The 16755-nt window shown below is 38.0% G+C and overlaps 1 protein-coding gene across 5 annotated transcripts in view; it reads left to right on the forward strand.

The window, feature by feature from the left end:
* LMBRD1 (LMBR1 domain containing 1) overlaps positions 1-16755 on the forward strand; it is a 92657-nt gene that overhangs the window by 33230 nt on the left and 42672 nt on the right. For all 5 annotated transcript variants that reach the window (XM_087776726.1, XM_087776729.1, XM_087776727.1 and 2 more), the window contains exon 7: positions 609-682. In XM_087776726.1, the coding sequence (XP_087632852.1) occupies positions 609-682 (74 nt within the window). The remainder of the gene's footprint in view (positions 1-608; positions 683-16755) is intronic.

The following is a 16755-nucleotide window of genomic DNA, read 5'->3' on the forward strand; positions in this document are numbered from 1 at the left end:
CTCTTTTCTTCTACTATCACTTTTCATTTCTAGAGTGATAGGAAGGCTACAGTAACTCCTTAGTCCCCGACCTTTTTCTGGTTTGTACATTTGGGTGTACGTGGTCTGAGTGAAGCTGAGGCCTGCCGTCTGGCTTGTTCGGTTGTTTGGAGGATCCATGCTTGCCTGCTTCTCTGGATAGTGCTTTATTATGACAAATCAGATGATAACAAACAAAATAAATATGAACCATCCAAAATGCATGTGTAAATTACAAAAATTACCACAGTGCCCTGCGAAGGCCAGAAATAAGTCTTGAAGAGGCATTAGACAGCTATGGGAGCAAATTCATTAGTGGCTATTTGACCATTTGACTGGATGCAACATCTGTGAACTTGTAGCAAAGGCGAGATGGCTGTCCTGTTTCTTGCAGTATTGGAGGAAGATCTACTGCTGACAAAAAACTATGCTAGGTGAATTTTTCATCTGGGTTGTTATGGCTGGTAACTGTCTCAATATTTTTTTTCTTCAATCTAATGAACTTAAATATCTTCAGGAAACCAATTCAGGAAGAAATGTTCTTGTACCTCTACTGTAGGAATTTTCAACAGGCTCTTTTTTTTTTGCAGATGGCTTGACTGCTCTTGCATTTTCAATTAGTTCCTTGACTGTGATTGGAATGTTGGCAGCTATCACTTACACAGTAAGTTGTTACGCGAATGTTTCAGCTCTTTACATTCATGATACTTGCAGTTATCACATGCTGTACCTGCATGGAAAACTGTCATCATGCTAACTAACTTCAACAGTGTCTTCTAGCTCTGGGTTTTCATGGTTTGAAACACTACTTCTAAGTTCTTGGAGTGAGAAGAATAACTTTTTTACTGCAAGTTTAAGAACCACTGTTTCAGCACTTGAGCACAGATCAAACTTAATTTCAATATGTTTCTGCAAGGGGAGGTCACATTATTCCTTGTGGCTTGTAACACATTTTCACTGGGTCCTCCTGTTTTTAAGCCTCTGTCTTTTTCTCTATCCAGCAGTGGAGAGCTAAATACTACTTTATTGAACTATGACGTAACCTAGATTTGGTCTGGTCAGTCTATAATACTGAATATAACCTTTCCTACAACCTTTCTACATTGGTGTTTTTATCTCTACAGAGCTTTTCATTGTAAAGTCTGGCATAATAACTTGATTTGTAAAGAAGTAGGCATAATGGTCTCGATCGTAACTGTCTCTTTTTATAAAAGGCTGTTCATTCAATAAATGAAAAAGCAATGTCTTTAACAGAGCATTGCTTCACAGTTCTGTATTTCTAGAATTTGAGTGGCAGTAAATTTGAGTAAATATCTATGCATGTCAGGATTCAGTTTTAGGTATGAAGAATCTGCAGCATCTTGTGATGTGTGCCTTAAATCAAGAATAGCTAAAGTTAAAAGCAAATAGATTTTGAAATTGTTTAGAGGCTTGTTTTCTAAAGCCTTGGGAATATTCTTGTTCGTCCTAGGCATGCAACTAAACTACTGCAGTTCTTTCTGTAGCTTAGAAGGATTCGGAAGTGTTCATTCTGTAACTGATTGTAACTCACATGATTAAGGCTATGTTAATTCAACTGCTTGACTCCTGCTTTTATGTACAAAGGAAAGGAACCGTTTTAACATATTATCTTTGGCCAACATTTGATGTTCATGTGGTCACTTCCTTTTCCAATCTGTTCTATTTCTTCAGTCACTGAATAATCAGCCTGTTTGTAATGCTACATGTATTAACTTGCCATCAAGGTAAAATTTTGCAACAAAGATGAAGCTTTAAAGCTTAAGATAACTCTAGACAAAGCTTTAACACCTCTCAGAAGTCAGTGTTTTCCTGATATGTTTTAATCTTTAAGTTCATGTCTGTGCTAAAATAACTTTCTCTTCCATTGCAGCCTGGCTCTAACATAGTAAAGTTGTTCCTGCATAGCTTTGGTGAATTCTAAGTGGCTCTGTAACAGTAGCTCATACAATAAGTTATTTTGAAGCATTGCTAGCCAAGGAGATGTTTTGCGGTAGCTTGTTGTCAGACAAAGGATAAATGGATAAAATTATCATAGAACAAAGATATTAGAAAAAGAAGGAAGAGTGTTTTAGACATAACTGGGTGAGAGGGTAAAGTACCTGCTAACTACTACCTTTAGAATCTTAAATCATAGTTGAATAACAAGCATAGCTAATGATTTTCTGTCTCTTTATACTAGTGACTTTAGCTGGTGTAAGTTACAGCAGGATTGTGGGAGGCAATTCAGTACAGGTTCTTAGATGTAAGTATCAGAACATTGACAGCTCAGCAGTCTTCAGGCTCTGTGCAGTAGGTAGGAGAGCAGTTTGGTGGATCAGCTAGTAGGTATCTCAGGTGAGCTGAATTGCTCTCAGTCCCATTGACTAAGTGCTTTAACTTGACCTGAATCATAAATTTTATTACTTTAAGTCTTTTCTGACTGACATGGGTCACTAAATCATTCAGGCTATATTGCTGACATCTAGATCATGTGCTGGTCAAAAAAGATCCAGACCTTCGCTTAGGCTGTAATAACATGTCAGCTTTTAAATTTGTTTCCCTTAATTATGGAAGGAAAGATTAATCTCTTGTTCAATTACATTACTGCAGAGCACATGTAGTATTTTTTAACCTCCATGAGACTAACATTAAGAACAAACTAATTTGCTGGGAGAATATCCTTAGTGCTGTTTTCAAACAGCTACCCAACTATGGTTTTTGTAACATCTATAAGCATCTAAAATGCAAGATTGTTTTCAGTCAGCAATAAATTTGTGTAAAATAAATGTAAATATCTAAAAAAGTAGCATTTGGAAGTTTTTAAATTTATTGTTAGTATTTCCTACTTATGTTATTTCCCTATTTATTTTTGAGCCTAGTTTGGTTCTAGGCACCATTCAAGTGAATATCACAATATGCTACTGTCCTCAAAACTAGCTGAACCTGGAAATAAGTGACTTCAATAACTTCAGTGTGCTGTCTTGTCTGTGGTTTCTCAGGAAGACAATACCTCTGTCCTCAATATTGTTGCCTTAGTCTTACTGTATTTAGGACTTGTACAAATACTGGGTGGTAAAGGAGGTGAGACATCAAGCATGAGAACTAAAATAGTCTTCTCTGAATGCCTTAATTACTAAGATTTTAGGCTAATTTGTTGCTTTGAAAACTTCAGCTGAGCTGTCCATGCAAACGCCAGGAGCATGGAATTACTATTTACTTTGTTTTTTAACTGCTGTATTTGATCCTTCTGAGACTATCCCTTCTGTTTTACAGTAGGTTTTCAGACAGGGTGGGAGAAATGGAGGAGCTATTTCACAGAAGTTTTAGGGAAGAGCTCACACGGGAGGTGGTTGTTGTCCCCCTCTGATATGAGAGTGGTTTTTGTCTTTGTTTGCAGGCAATTGTAGAATCTTATGCTGAAACAGTGAGCTGGCTTTGGTACATGGGTGGACTGAGGTACAAATGTGTCACGGACAGTGAAAGCCACTTATTAGAAGGTCTGTGTTCTCAAAGTTGGAGCAGGAATAGATGTTTTTTATGCTCCAGTGCTTTCATAATGCTTTCCCAATGCTGGTGGTGGTCAGGTTTCTGTATGTAAGCAATTTCCACCTGTGACAGCATGAGCAGTGCTGTTCTTGTAGTCTGAAGAGTGACTTGCAAGTGTGATCTCAACAGCATGTGGATGCCGTGTACCTGCATTCCAGTTTGTATTGTGGGTTGGGCTTTTCCCAGTGGTACAACTTAATACAAAAGTTACTTCAGTAATGAAAAGTTCCTGGGCCATCACACTTTCCTAAGCCTCAGGGGGAGGTTGGCCCAGACTACTGACTCTCGGTGTCTACCAGCTTGGATTACTCCACTCCCTCCACTTAGGAGGAGGAGAAGCATGATTCTGGAAGGAGTACCTGTTTATTTTCTTGGTAACTTCCTACTTTATGTTGTGAATTTTTTGCTGTGTTAGTATTGTATAAAAAAATCACCTCTAAATAAGACATATTAGTGTACAGGCAAGTCTGTGAGGCATTGTCTGTAACACTTGCCTCTGACTTTAGACATCTGACAAGTAGTTAGGCTCTTGTATTTTTCAGCCAACCTTCTGCATGCCTATCAAATTGTTTGTCCCAGTTTCTAAAGGTGGGAGGCCTTTGTGCTTAGTCATCAAGTCACTGTTTGATAATCAGTGGTAGACTTTTTTTAAGCACAAAGAGAATACCCTTATATAAAGGTGAACACAAGAACAAAGACGCCTACTCCAAAATTTTCCACAAATGCTTAGCAGATGATGGAAAAAAGGGTAGAGAGAATAGATGGGGACACAACGTGTGGTGTCTGAGTTCCCCTGTCTGAACAGAGGTGATCTTGGATCTTTGGTTTATACTAGTTAGGAGTTGAGGGTTTGTAGTACAGACATAACTGACTTTTTTGATGTTCCCCTGACTTCTGAATATCCTTAGTCTGTTCCATTGCCAGTGTTGCAGTTGTATTGCTAAAGGGAAGCTAAGAACAAGTGTAGCTGGTCTTCTGTATACTCATATTCACCTTTTTACTGTAAAGAAAAAAATCTATTCTACATGAACATCTAATGAAGGTTGTATTGTAATAAATGATACCTTAGTAAATACTTTTTGATACCTAATTACGAATGGTTTTATGTTGAATGCTTACTACTTTAACACAAAATACTAAAAGTTAAATAGGAATGCTGTGCCTGCACTGACTGCAGTTGGCTGATAAAATCTTAAAATATTATTTGTGGAAGAATACCATGAAACAAGTGAATCAGGTGATTCTATTTAAGTCACTTGGAGTACAATCTATCAATTCAACAATTAGTCAAATGTATGTTAACAGTACTGCTTTGTGTGGCCTTCAGTATGAAGAATTAGATTATGGCAGTTCTAAAATTGCACTTCTGCATTGTGGTAATATGCAATAGTATGAGAAGCTGGGGAAAAGAGGCTTGGGCACTGACAGCAGGCGACCTTGAATTTCAGTAAATACTGAGAGCAAAAGCTCACTTCTGCATGTGTATGCTCCTAGGCTTTCTCTATGAAAGCCTATTCTCCTGCTTCCGCAGGAGGAGGGATGCAGGGTGGTGGTGTTCTTTAGATTGTAAATGGCTACAGTTTAAATTATGGAACCAACAAATTTACTCCAATGACTAATCTAGTTAAAATCTATTTTTTAAAGAGTACCATCAGCAATGATCCAGTGTTCTGGGCCTCTCAAGGCCCAGATTGATTTAATGTATTACTCTGAAATACATGGTGAGCTATTCATGCAACAAAGAACAAACTTCTTATCAGACCACACACTATTGTAACATTTAGTATGGGGTTTTTTTAGGGGGGATGGGTCAGATGGGGGGCAACACAAATTGAAGCATCATTCTGGACCAGAGTTGCTGACAACTGAGGACTTGTGTTACTGAGTATGATAGAAAGGTAGATAACACTGCAGTTTGTGGTTGTCATTATACTAGCTTATTGGCTTTCACTTTCTATGGCTTCAAACATCAAAATAGGTTCACTAAATTTGACCTAGTGATACATACAGAGAAGAGTTTCTTGTAGTTTGAGGAAAAATATGGAATTTTGCTGTTGAGTTGTGAGCTTCTCCCCAGCTTCTGAATGTGGTAGTGTGAAATACACTGTTAAAGCTAAAGACGCTGAAGAAATAACACTTACTTGGTATGAAAAATTCCTGAGTTCTTTAGAATCATAGAATTGTTAAGGTTGGAAAAGACCCTTGAGATCGAGTCCAACCGTTAACCTATCACTGCCAAGTCCACCACTAAACCATGTCCTCGAGCACCACGTCTACCCTTCTTTTAAATACCTCCAGGGATGGAGACTCAATCACTCCCCTGGGCAGCCTGTTCTAATGTCCGACTACCCTTTCGGTGAAGTTTTTCCTAATATCCAACCTAAACTTCCCCTGGTGCAGCTTGAGGCCATTTGCTCTTGTCCTATCCCTTGTTATTTGGGAGAAGAGCCCAACCCCCACCTCACTACAGCCTCCTTTCAGGTAGTTGTAGAGAGCAATAAGGTCTCCCCTCAGCCTCCTCTTCTCCAGACTAAATAACCCGAGCTCCCTCAGTTTCTGTGAAATACTAGTTATGAATTTGGGGAGGGATTAGTAACACAAATTGAACCTGAAAGCATCTCATCCCTGAAGGTAAGTCACTGGGAGGGTACTAACATAGAAATTATCAGCTTAAGGAGTTAATGTAAAAGTTGCTTCTCCAAGGGTAGGTCAGGGCTTCCTCAAAACTATTTTCAGTGATGACTTAATACAGAAGGTGGTATATGTTTTTGCAGATGCTTTTGGTTAAAAGCGAGAGTTATTTTAAGAATTAAATTTAAATTAAAGTTTTATGCTTGCTATGAAATATCTTCAGGAGTCAACAGCTAATATTTGAATAAAGGAGCAAATTTAATGTTTTATGGCATTTCTTAACACCATGTCATACAAATGAGAGTAGAAATGAGATGCAAGGAAGATGATTGAGGAGGAGTAAAAGGGGTGTTTAGAGAGAGGATGTTAACTCCATACTAAGTGGAAGATAAATTGGCTTGTTCTGTTTAGTTTTTCATGTGATGACATTTGGGATAGTCCTGCAGAATGTGGTGACTGTGGCTTATCTGGACCTATAAGAGTGTCTGGCTGTGGGCTGTGTGGTTCTCAAACTTTTTCAGTAGTGTTAGCCTTCTATAGCAAAAACAGCTTCTCTAACACCTGATTGCAAAGGGAGATGAAAGGTGTCTAGCATGAGGCTAAACATTTTGAAGATAGTGGATAAGGATAAGCTAGAGCAGGCATCTTAGTTGTGTTCTACAAGTCTCTCACCTTATTGAAAAGTCCATAACAGTAAATTCTGAAATTGCCTCTTACATTTGCCCTATAAACTTTTGTTCTATTAGCTTTGTTTCTATTTTTTTTACTATAGCTATTCCAGTGAGCAGTTTTTCTTCCTGAGGTACTTGTTTTATTAGGAGGTGGCCACCAAACTGAATTGTCTAAATTTTCTAAAAACTTAAAACTTTTTACAGAGTGTAGCGAACTTACAGGTTAGGGCAAAAAAAACCCTCAAAAATCAATTAGATGTGTGGTAAAGCAGAATACTGTTGTTTTAACAGCATGAGTTATTTTGAAATTGAGTATAACAGTTTAGGTGATTACTGTTTCTATACCTTATTCATGTTGCTACAGTACCATTTTTTAAAAAGTAAATCAAAATTCTGAAAGCAAGTTTATGGAGAGATATGCATAGCACTTGACTCTTGAAGCTTCAAAAGTTGTATGCTGAAAAACACTTTTGAACTAAACTATTTACAGAGTAATGCTTCCTACTTCAGCCTTCAGCTCTTGTCACACTACTATACTGTTATAACATGTGAACATATCTTGTCAGTGATGTGCATTTTCCAAATTCCTATTGGGAAGCCAAACCTAGCCCACACTGAGGGTCTCCCATAAGATCCTCATAGAGAAGCTTATGAAATATGGGCTGGATGAGCAGACAGTGAGGTGGATTGAAAACTGGCTGAATGGCTGGGCCCAGCAGATGGTGATTAGTGGCATGAAGTCTAGTTGGAGGCCAGTCACTAGTGGTGTATGCCGGGGTCAGTACTGGGTCCAGTCCTGTTCAACATCATTGTTAATGATGACAATGGTGGGGCAGAGTATACCCTCAGTGAGCTTGCACATGACACAAAACTGGGAGGAGTGGCTGATATTCCAGAGGGACCTTGGCAGGCTGGAGAAATGGGCTGACAGGAACCTCATGAAGTTCAGCAAAGGGAAGTCCAAAGTCCTGCAGCTGGGGAGGAACAAACCCAGGCACCAGTGTATGCAGAGGACCACCCAGCAGGAAAGCAGCTTTGAAGAGGACGTGGGGGTTCTGGTGGACACCAAGTTAGCCATGAGCCAGCAATGAACCCTTGCCACATAGGTGGCTAATGGTATCTTGGGCTACATTAGGAGGAGTATTGCCAGCAGGTTGTTGGAGGTGATCCTTCCCCTCTACTCAGCCCTGGTGAGGCCACACCTGAAATACTCTGTCCAGTTCTGGGCTCCTCAGTACAAGAGATACAGAGCTACAGGAGGGGGTCCAGTGAAGGGCCGCAAAGATGATTAAAGGATTCTCCTATGAGGCAAGGCTGAGAGCTAGCACTGTTTAGCCTAGAAAAGAGGAAGGCTCAGGGGAAATCTTATTAATGTGTACAAATACCTGAAGGGAGAGTGCAAAGAGTATGGAGCCAGGTTTTTTCAGTGGTGCCCAGTGACAGGACCAGAGGCAAAGGGTACAAACTGAAACACGGGAGGTTCCCCCTGGACATTGGGAAACTCTTTTTCACTGCGAGTGTGACTGATCACTGGCACAGGTTGCTCAGAGATTGTGGAGTCTCCCTCTGTGGAGAGATATTCAAGAGCCATATGGATGTGGTCCTGGGCAATCAGCTCTAGGTGACCCTGCTTGAGCAGAGGTGCTGGACCAGATGACCTCCAGAGGTCTCTTCCAACCTCAGGGGTTCTGCAGTCTATCATGTGGACCTGCAGGATTTAGCAGTGGTACTGATGGGTGGCACTTACTGTGTTGTACCTCATGGTGTGAGATGTCTTCTCTCGTTAAGCTTGGCTCTAGCCTATGAAAAGCTTGAGGGGACAGTAATTGACAGTAAGATTTGTTCTTTATTGGATTAATTTAATTCCACAATACTGGTTTTACTGTTATAACCTCATTTAACTCATGTTGAACAACTTTTTATTCCATCACAGCTGTTAATTTGTGAGAAAATGATTTATTAGAGATTCTTACTATTATTTATTCACCTCAGTACAACTAATGTTCAAAAAAGTGCAGTGGGCACTTTGTTGAAAAACAGTATGCAGTATCTTCAGAAAAGTAGGTAGTTCTATGTTTTAGTAGCTCTTAACTCTTGCAAGACTACTCTATGTCAAAGGATAGTAATTTTTAAATAGTTTGATAGGTGGCAATTTTCAGAAGCTCCTTGTGTAAGTAGAGGGGAGAATATGCCTGTTGTGGGGGGAAAAAAAACCTCAAACACGTAATACTTTTAATCTAAGCAATACAAATTACTTTTTCCATCATTTTGTAGCTTTAAAAGTTTGGTTGTACAAGAAGCAAACTTGTATGCTTCTGCAAATTGATGTAAAAATGTAAAAGTGTGTTTTAGCTGTGGAAGCTGCAGTTGTGTTTCTTGTGACTAACTTTGGGCTGATCCTTATTAGCGTGGTCTTCTAGAATATAATACTAAAACTCATGCTTCATGTTGCATTTCCTTGCTGAATACACTGAAGAATAGTCTTTTCTTGACATTGACACATTGGAAGACTGGGAAGAGGGAAGAAAGATGCAACTAGGGAAGATGTGTATTCTAAATTTTTAACTTTTTAAGGGGAAATAATAAAATAGTGGTTTTATCAGAAGTGTAGATGAAGCCTATAAATGTTCACGATAGATACATTAATATTACTGACAAGAGCATAAACATAGATGTCATTTTTCTCAAGTACATGCAATGTTTAAATGAGTAATAGTGTTTAAACTTATTTCTTGGTATGGCTTAATTTTCAACATAATCTTGAATTGGTAGTTGTTTTTCTGTTTTAAAGCTTTTAATAACACAAAGTCTACTTTCTTGGTGTTATGTAATGCATAATGCTGAAGTACAGCACTTGATATTTAAAATTGTTTTGCAAGAAATGTGAACAAGTGATCCTCAAGGGGGCTCTGCAAATCCATGACCTTCGTCATTTATACTGACAGCTTTCCATGTATATAAATGTGGAATATAACAAGAAAATGATAAATTAGGGTTGCAGTGCTTTGTTTGAAACAGTTTCACAGATGATGTAGTTTACATCTATTCTTTCATTAATGTGTGTTTCATTGAAATGGTTTTACTTTGCCTTAGGTATTAATACAATAGTTGTTGTCAGCTCCAGATTGCTATTTGAATTCAAGGCAGAATAAAGTATTACTCACACAATGATAGGCAGATTAATTTTTGAGTGATCTTGTGCATCTTATTTAGCATGTCCTTGAAGGATGATTATAATTGGCTCTAATTTTTCCAAAACATTTAATAAGCATTATTTGATTTCTTATGAAATTGTAAAGTGATCCTTTTTCCTTCACCCTGAAAGAGACATTATAAAGCTCAGTATGTCTACTGACAAATTTAATGACCTTTTCACACCTAATTTCTGTCCAGAGTATGATTTACTTTTCTTGCAGTTGACTCATTTTTTATTAACAGCCAAAAAGCTTATAACCTCTTATCTGTCTAACCTTAAAAGCACTCATTTACTACTGATTATCTTTTAAGTAGATGTCAAAGTTATTATGAAATCCAGAAGTTAGTAGCATTCGTTGTCATTACCACTTAATCACTTCAATATCAATTCTTAAATATAAAAGAAATGTAGTTATCTGATTATGTTCACTTCTCCATGAAGCAGTAAATAACGGAAGTAGCAAACCAATTTGAGTGTTCTTTGTTTTAACTGCCTGATTCCTACTACATTCTTGGAGAACTGTAGATACTAAACTGCTGGATCAATGATAGTTTTGTACTTTGAGACTTTAGAGTTGCAGCCTGAAAGGAGTTTAATCTTTTGGTTGTTAATGCTCTTCTAAGCCTGATGGAGCCCTGCAACAGATGGCAACTGGGCAAAATAGTTATGCTCAGTATTACAACTGAGTCAGAGTTAACTCTTTTACAGATATGTTCACAAGCACGTTAACTATGTGTAGTAGAACAACTGTAGTGTAGAAGCTGTCATATTTGGTTTCTGCATCTTAAACCTTGACTGCATTTTTTTGTCCTCTTAAACATTGACAAGTAAGTGAGAAAATCTTAGAATCTGTATGGTGGAGAGAAAACATTAATATAAAAAATGAAGGTGAATGTGTGGCAAAATATTGTAGTGATGAAAGTTAGAGAAATGGATAAACAAGTACTCAATGCACTGTTCATGTTGTATACAACAGATCACACAAGAAATGTTGTACTGAATATACCAGTTTGGTTTAGTCAGTCTGTTCCATGCTTTGAGGTTTTTTTTTATAGTGATGTTATTCAAAAATTTATATGTTCTTATAGCAACTGAAGATTGGATACTAAAACTTCCTATGAAAGAACTGAGATTTTACTAGTTAACATTGAATGATTTTTTCCAAGCTGTATGGCATGAGCTTTAAAAAAAAAAAAAAAACCAAAACTGTCCATGAGAGAGTCTGCCATCAAGTGCATTTAGGAGGCTTTCTCCTTTAATCTTCAATTTAGTGAGGATGTGTGAACTACTGTCACTGTTTGCCATGCTTAATGGTGTTCTGGAAATAAGATTCTTGAATTCCAATTTTTATCTTTAGAATGGTAGTTTGTGTAGATAGCCAGAGATGGAGGCAGATTTCTTTAATGTGAGAAAGTGAGTGACTATTACTTGTAGAGTCAGATTACTTTGCAAGAAAACTGTGTGGTCTAGGTGCACAGAGAAGAAAGGTACATTTTCAAGAAAGGTGGAGTCCTAGTTCCTCTTACACAAGCTCAAGTGTTGCCTGTATTGGTATGATGTATGAAAGTGCACCACACTTGGGACTACTTAATTGAACTAGCTTACTTGCTCCATCAGAAGCAATGCTGACAAGGGTGCGTTGTATCCATATGAAATAGCATTCAGTGTAGGCAACAGAACTATATCAAATGCTATAAGGGATAAAAGGTATCATCATGTGACTTCCCTCATGCTTAACATAATTCAAATAAGCAAATTAGGCTATGACTACAGCAAATCTCTTCCATACCAAAATATTCTTGAAATGGAGGGATTTTTGTGGGACATTCATATTGAAACAAACTAACTCATACTTGACTTGTATTTAAAGCACTGCATATCCTAAGCTAGATTTCAGCTGTTTGTTTTTTTTTAACTGAATAGATGCATTTTTGATCACAGGCTAGTTGGTAGCATTGAACATTGTCTTTCATGGTCACACTTTCAGGTGAAATCTTGAAACAAACTGTTGTAAGAAAACAGGAATTTGAATATTTGTATATTTAAAGTCATAAGCATTTCTTATGCCTTTTGTACAGTGATATAACTCTTTTTTTAATTTGGCTGTTTCATGTGACTTCGCTAGAGGGCAGTGCTATGCAAGAAATGTTTCAGTATTAATTTCTACACTGTTTGCGCAAGATTGTATATACCTTTTAAAACACCTCAGTGATAGCACTTAAAAACCACATCTGCTTGATATATGGATCTCTAAAAATAAATGGAATGGGGAGTCTTTCTGCTATGCTACACAAATACTTTCCGATACCTTCTTGCAATCACAAGTCTAATTCTTAAAAATATCTTTAACCAGAAAGAGGTGGTAAACTAACTTCAATTACAGTGCTGGCTGCGTACCAAACAGATCAGAAACAACTTAACTCCTTCTGTTTGATCTTTAACAAGGAGAGATTATCCTGTTTTGGGCCACAAGTTAATCATCAGACCACATCTTGTTAGCTGAACGTAGCAGATGTAGAAAGTGAAACATCATCAACTTCTACTTAAACCATAATGCCTGATGGCTGCAGGCTTTTTGCAGTAGCTGTTCAAAGTTAGCTTTAACTCATTTAGTTCTTTTCTAAAGGCATTTACTATATTAATTTCAATGTGTGTTTTTCTGTGTTCCTCATGACTGATCTGTGTGCTTACGGCTGATCTGATTTGATTATTAGGTGTTCCCATATTAATAACCCACCCTTCTCAGTGGAACTCTTTGGTAGTTTGTGCAATTTAAATGTTAAGCTAGTGGTTATGTTTCCCAGTGGAAAACGCTTCTGGATCTTTTTAATAATCAAGAGTTTATCCCTGATGTAGTTGCTTTCTGCAACTTCTGTAAAATGTGATTTTACAATTTGTCTCAACTTCACTTGTTTTCTGTCTTCTGCTTATGAGTGACTATTAACATAACGGGCAACTAATAAGAAAGACTATTCCCTTATCTAGCCACAGGCTACATGAGTTTGGCAAGTATAAAGTGTTGTAAAATGCTGAGTCTGCAAGAGACCAAAGGATCAGAACACAACTCTTCCTTCTAAATATTAACTGTGGAATGACAGGAGACTAGCTGGATCTGCTGCAGACACGATGCCAAGGAAAGGGACACAGGAGAAGTGAAAATTAAGCAAACTGGAAGCAATGCTTATGTAATATCTGTTGAGGTATCTTAGTGCTCTGTCTGGAGCACAGAGTATATTTGGGTTCAATGGCATGCTGAGAGAACAGCTAGAGTATGCTTCTTGCTGTTCTTCAGTGCCTACTGATGCTGCATGAACAGTATCAAACGAATTGTTGCTTTCATGTGAGTTAGTCTCCTACTTTACTTTCCTCTCTCAGGCTGAGCTACCACTTCTGTGAATAACAAATAAGGAAGAAGTCTTAAGAGCTTTGTTTAGACTATTCTTTTTGTAGGATAGGTAAGCTGGGTTTTCTGTTGCTTTGCTTAAGTTCTGTTTTTTTCACTTCTTTAGAGTAGAAGGCCACCTACTTCAAGAAATCTATGAAGTATAAATATGAACTTGATCTATCCAGAGATATTATCTGTATTGCCTGTGGGCAGACTCTCAAATCAAAATGAGACAGCTGCTCATTGATGATGCCTCTAACCTTGTACTTACTAGGTAGTAAGCTCTTAGGGTCTGGCTTTCCAGCCCTTAAGCTAACTGATAGGGGGTGATCTCTTATATGAATCACTTGTGGAGATTCAAGAGAAGGGAATCTTTAAGTTGTTTTAGCTATAAATTTATATATATTTTTTTTCCCCTACTGTAAAATGGGGTTTCATGAAGCTGATCAGGCATTCAGTAACAGCAGAGATAGCAGCCTCAGACTTTAAAGACCTAACCTTGCAGCACGTATTATCAGACACCAGCCTGAACAGTTAGTGTTTAGTACTAGATACAGTTCACTTTGAAGAACCTATGTGGAAAAAACAACCCCGTATGCTGTAATTGTCTGTTGCATTGGGATGACTGTTTTTACTCTTCAGTGCAGTGCCTCTTATCTGACTTAATACTTCTAGGCAAAGGTTGTCTAAAAATAAGTTCTGGAAAGTGTTGTTTCAGTGGTGTAAATATGTCAGACTCAATTACTTGTTTTATCAAAATTCATGTATATAAATTAACTTGTCTTAACTACTTTAAAGGCTCTTCTGATCTGCTTTTATTCATATTCCAAACTTGGAACCAACAATTTGTTTCAGGAGTGAGCCCCCTCTTGGCTCTAGTGTACAGCTTTGGTTTTCCTGTGCTGTCTTCGATACACTGCTTGCTTGTTGATTTGCAAATGCCCAACATAATAGCCCGTGAATAACTTAACACTTGCACTAACCCAGGGGATTAAAACTTTGTGGAGGACAGTCTTGAACTTCTACATCAGCCTGAAGGGAAATGCAGCCCTGAAACTGAGCTAATACAGCTTCTGTTCAGACCTGTGAAATCACATGAGATGACTCATCTTTGTCTTTCATTCTATGTATTGATGTCTTGACCAATGTGGCTTTTTCCCCTACTGATGATGGGAGGCTTACTTGCATAATCATCTCACTATTAGCATCTTTTGTATTCAAGGAAGGAACTTACACTGCCTTTGTCACTAGAGCAAGTTTGATGTTCAAGTATGTAATTCACATCTGCAAAACAATGCATCACTTTAAGAGTTGCAGTTTGCTTTGTGTAAGCTTAGATTTAGAAGACTTAAAATTCTGAATTATTCCTTAACTATTTCTGTTGAGTAAATACTTGTTATCTGTTAGTTGATGGTAGCTGAAGAACAGGTGGAAGCCTCTGCTGAATGGTGAAATTTAATTGCTTCTAAACTTAGGTTTGTGAAATTGTGTAGGCCTATTGTCATAGTAATCTTTCATTATATGTGATTCTACATACTGAATGTCTTTGGCTCTGACTGGAAATGCTTTGGGTTCCACAGAGGGATGTTGGTTAGATTGCAGCCTGCATTCTAGTTATGAAATTGGATGGTGTTTATATGTTCACCTAAATTCTGGAGTTATGCTACTAGCAGCCAGACCTGAGTGAACTCTTTGGGGTCAATATGGGCCCAATACTGTTCAGTCTTCATAAATGTTATGGGTGATGGGGTTGAGTATATAGTCATCAAGTTTGAGAATGATGTCAAACTGGGAGAAGTAGATATAACAGAATGAAGAGCTACCATAGAGACATTGACAGGTGGAAAGATTGGGTCAACAAGAATGGCATCAAGTTTAGCAGATGTTAAGACCTTCTGTTGGAATGAATTAATTCTAAGCAACAATTCATGCTAGGGTCTGACTGGCTGGGGGATGGCTTTGCTGAAAAGGACCTGGCAGTCCTAGTGGACAGCAAGCTCATATGAGCCAGCAATGTGCCCTGCAGCAGAAAGGCAAAGAGTGTCCTGGGCTTGCATCAGCAAGAGCATAGTCAGTAGATCAAGGGATGTGATTGTTCCACTGTACTTGGCACTTCCAAAGCCACACCTGAAAATACTGTGTCTGGTTTTGGTCTCCCAGTTTAAGAGGCTGGAAAACTGTAGAGGCTCCAGTGGAGGCTTGTGAAAGTGATTAGAGAGTTGGCGAATGCAACCTGTAAAGGCTGAAGGAATTCTTTCTTCAGCCTATGGAAGAGGAGGATTGGGGGAGACTGCTTTTTAGCTCCTGTAGATAGCAAAGCAGCTTAATGCTCTCAAAGGAAATACTCTAAAGGGAGAAATGAGCCACACTTATGGATGGAGCTGTACAGTCCAGCCTAAGTTAAATTCTTTTCCTTACCTAAAATACTTATCTGGTAGGTAGGCCTTTCTGTGGCTGTATAGCTGTGTTCAAACAAAATAACTTCTAGAATGTCTTAAAGCATGAAATTTCTTTGCCATCACTAGCCTGTTATAAGAGATGTCTTTTCCCTTGTATAGTTTCTACAGCAAAAAGCTCTAACATGGGGACTGAAATTGCCAGTTACCTTTTGTACCTAAAAAAAAAATGGAGTTTAACTTTTATTTGGAACAGTCTGTAAACAGTGCTGCAAATACTTTTTTTTAGCTGTATTTTTGGGTGACAATGAGGCTGTGTCAGCTGTGAAGTCCCGAAATGCTGAGCAGGTAGCTAATAGCCTGCCTTATTCTCTAGGAGTCTATGGTAAAATCAATTCCAATACTTTACAGCTACGCAACAAAATTCATGTAGTGCAAGTTGTCAGAGATCTAGCTGAATGATATATAGAGCATATATATAGCATATATACACACACACATATACTTCAACATATATATACTTGCTAATATATACTTTGAGAAATATGTGAAGGAAAACACTTTCTCCTACCCTTACTTAAATGCTTTAAAGTGATTTAACAGGTACCCCTGTTTCCTTGGGTTTGAAGCCTGTTGAGGCACACATGCTGCCTGCTTGTTGAACTTAAATGACACTGTTCCAACAATTTACTGGTAATTGTCACTCTGAACACAAGAAACCTAATTATGCAGTAAGCGAACAAGACTGTCAGACTGCAAAAGTTCTGTTTCGTGCTTTCATAGCCTAATAATTGGAGGAATATTTCTTGAAATCACAGAATATTGTTGTTTGCAGAGTGAAACTGAAGTTTGTGGGCTCAGTCAGATATTTATATTGAAATGGTTATTAATTTAAATAGTTAATGTAGTTTT

The sequence above is a fragment of the Nipponia nippon genome, unplaced genomic scaffold, assembly GCF_047370975.1.
Source record: "Nipponia nippon isolate SJK-2023a ecotype South Korea unplaced genomic scaffold, ASM4737097v1 scaffold_4, whole genome shotgun sequence".
NCBI lineage: Eukaryota > Metazoa > Chordata > Aves > Pelecaniformes > Threskiornithidae > Nipponia > Nipponia nippon.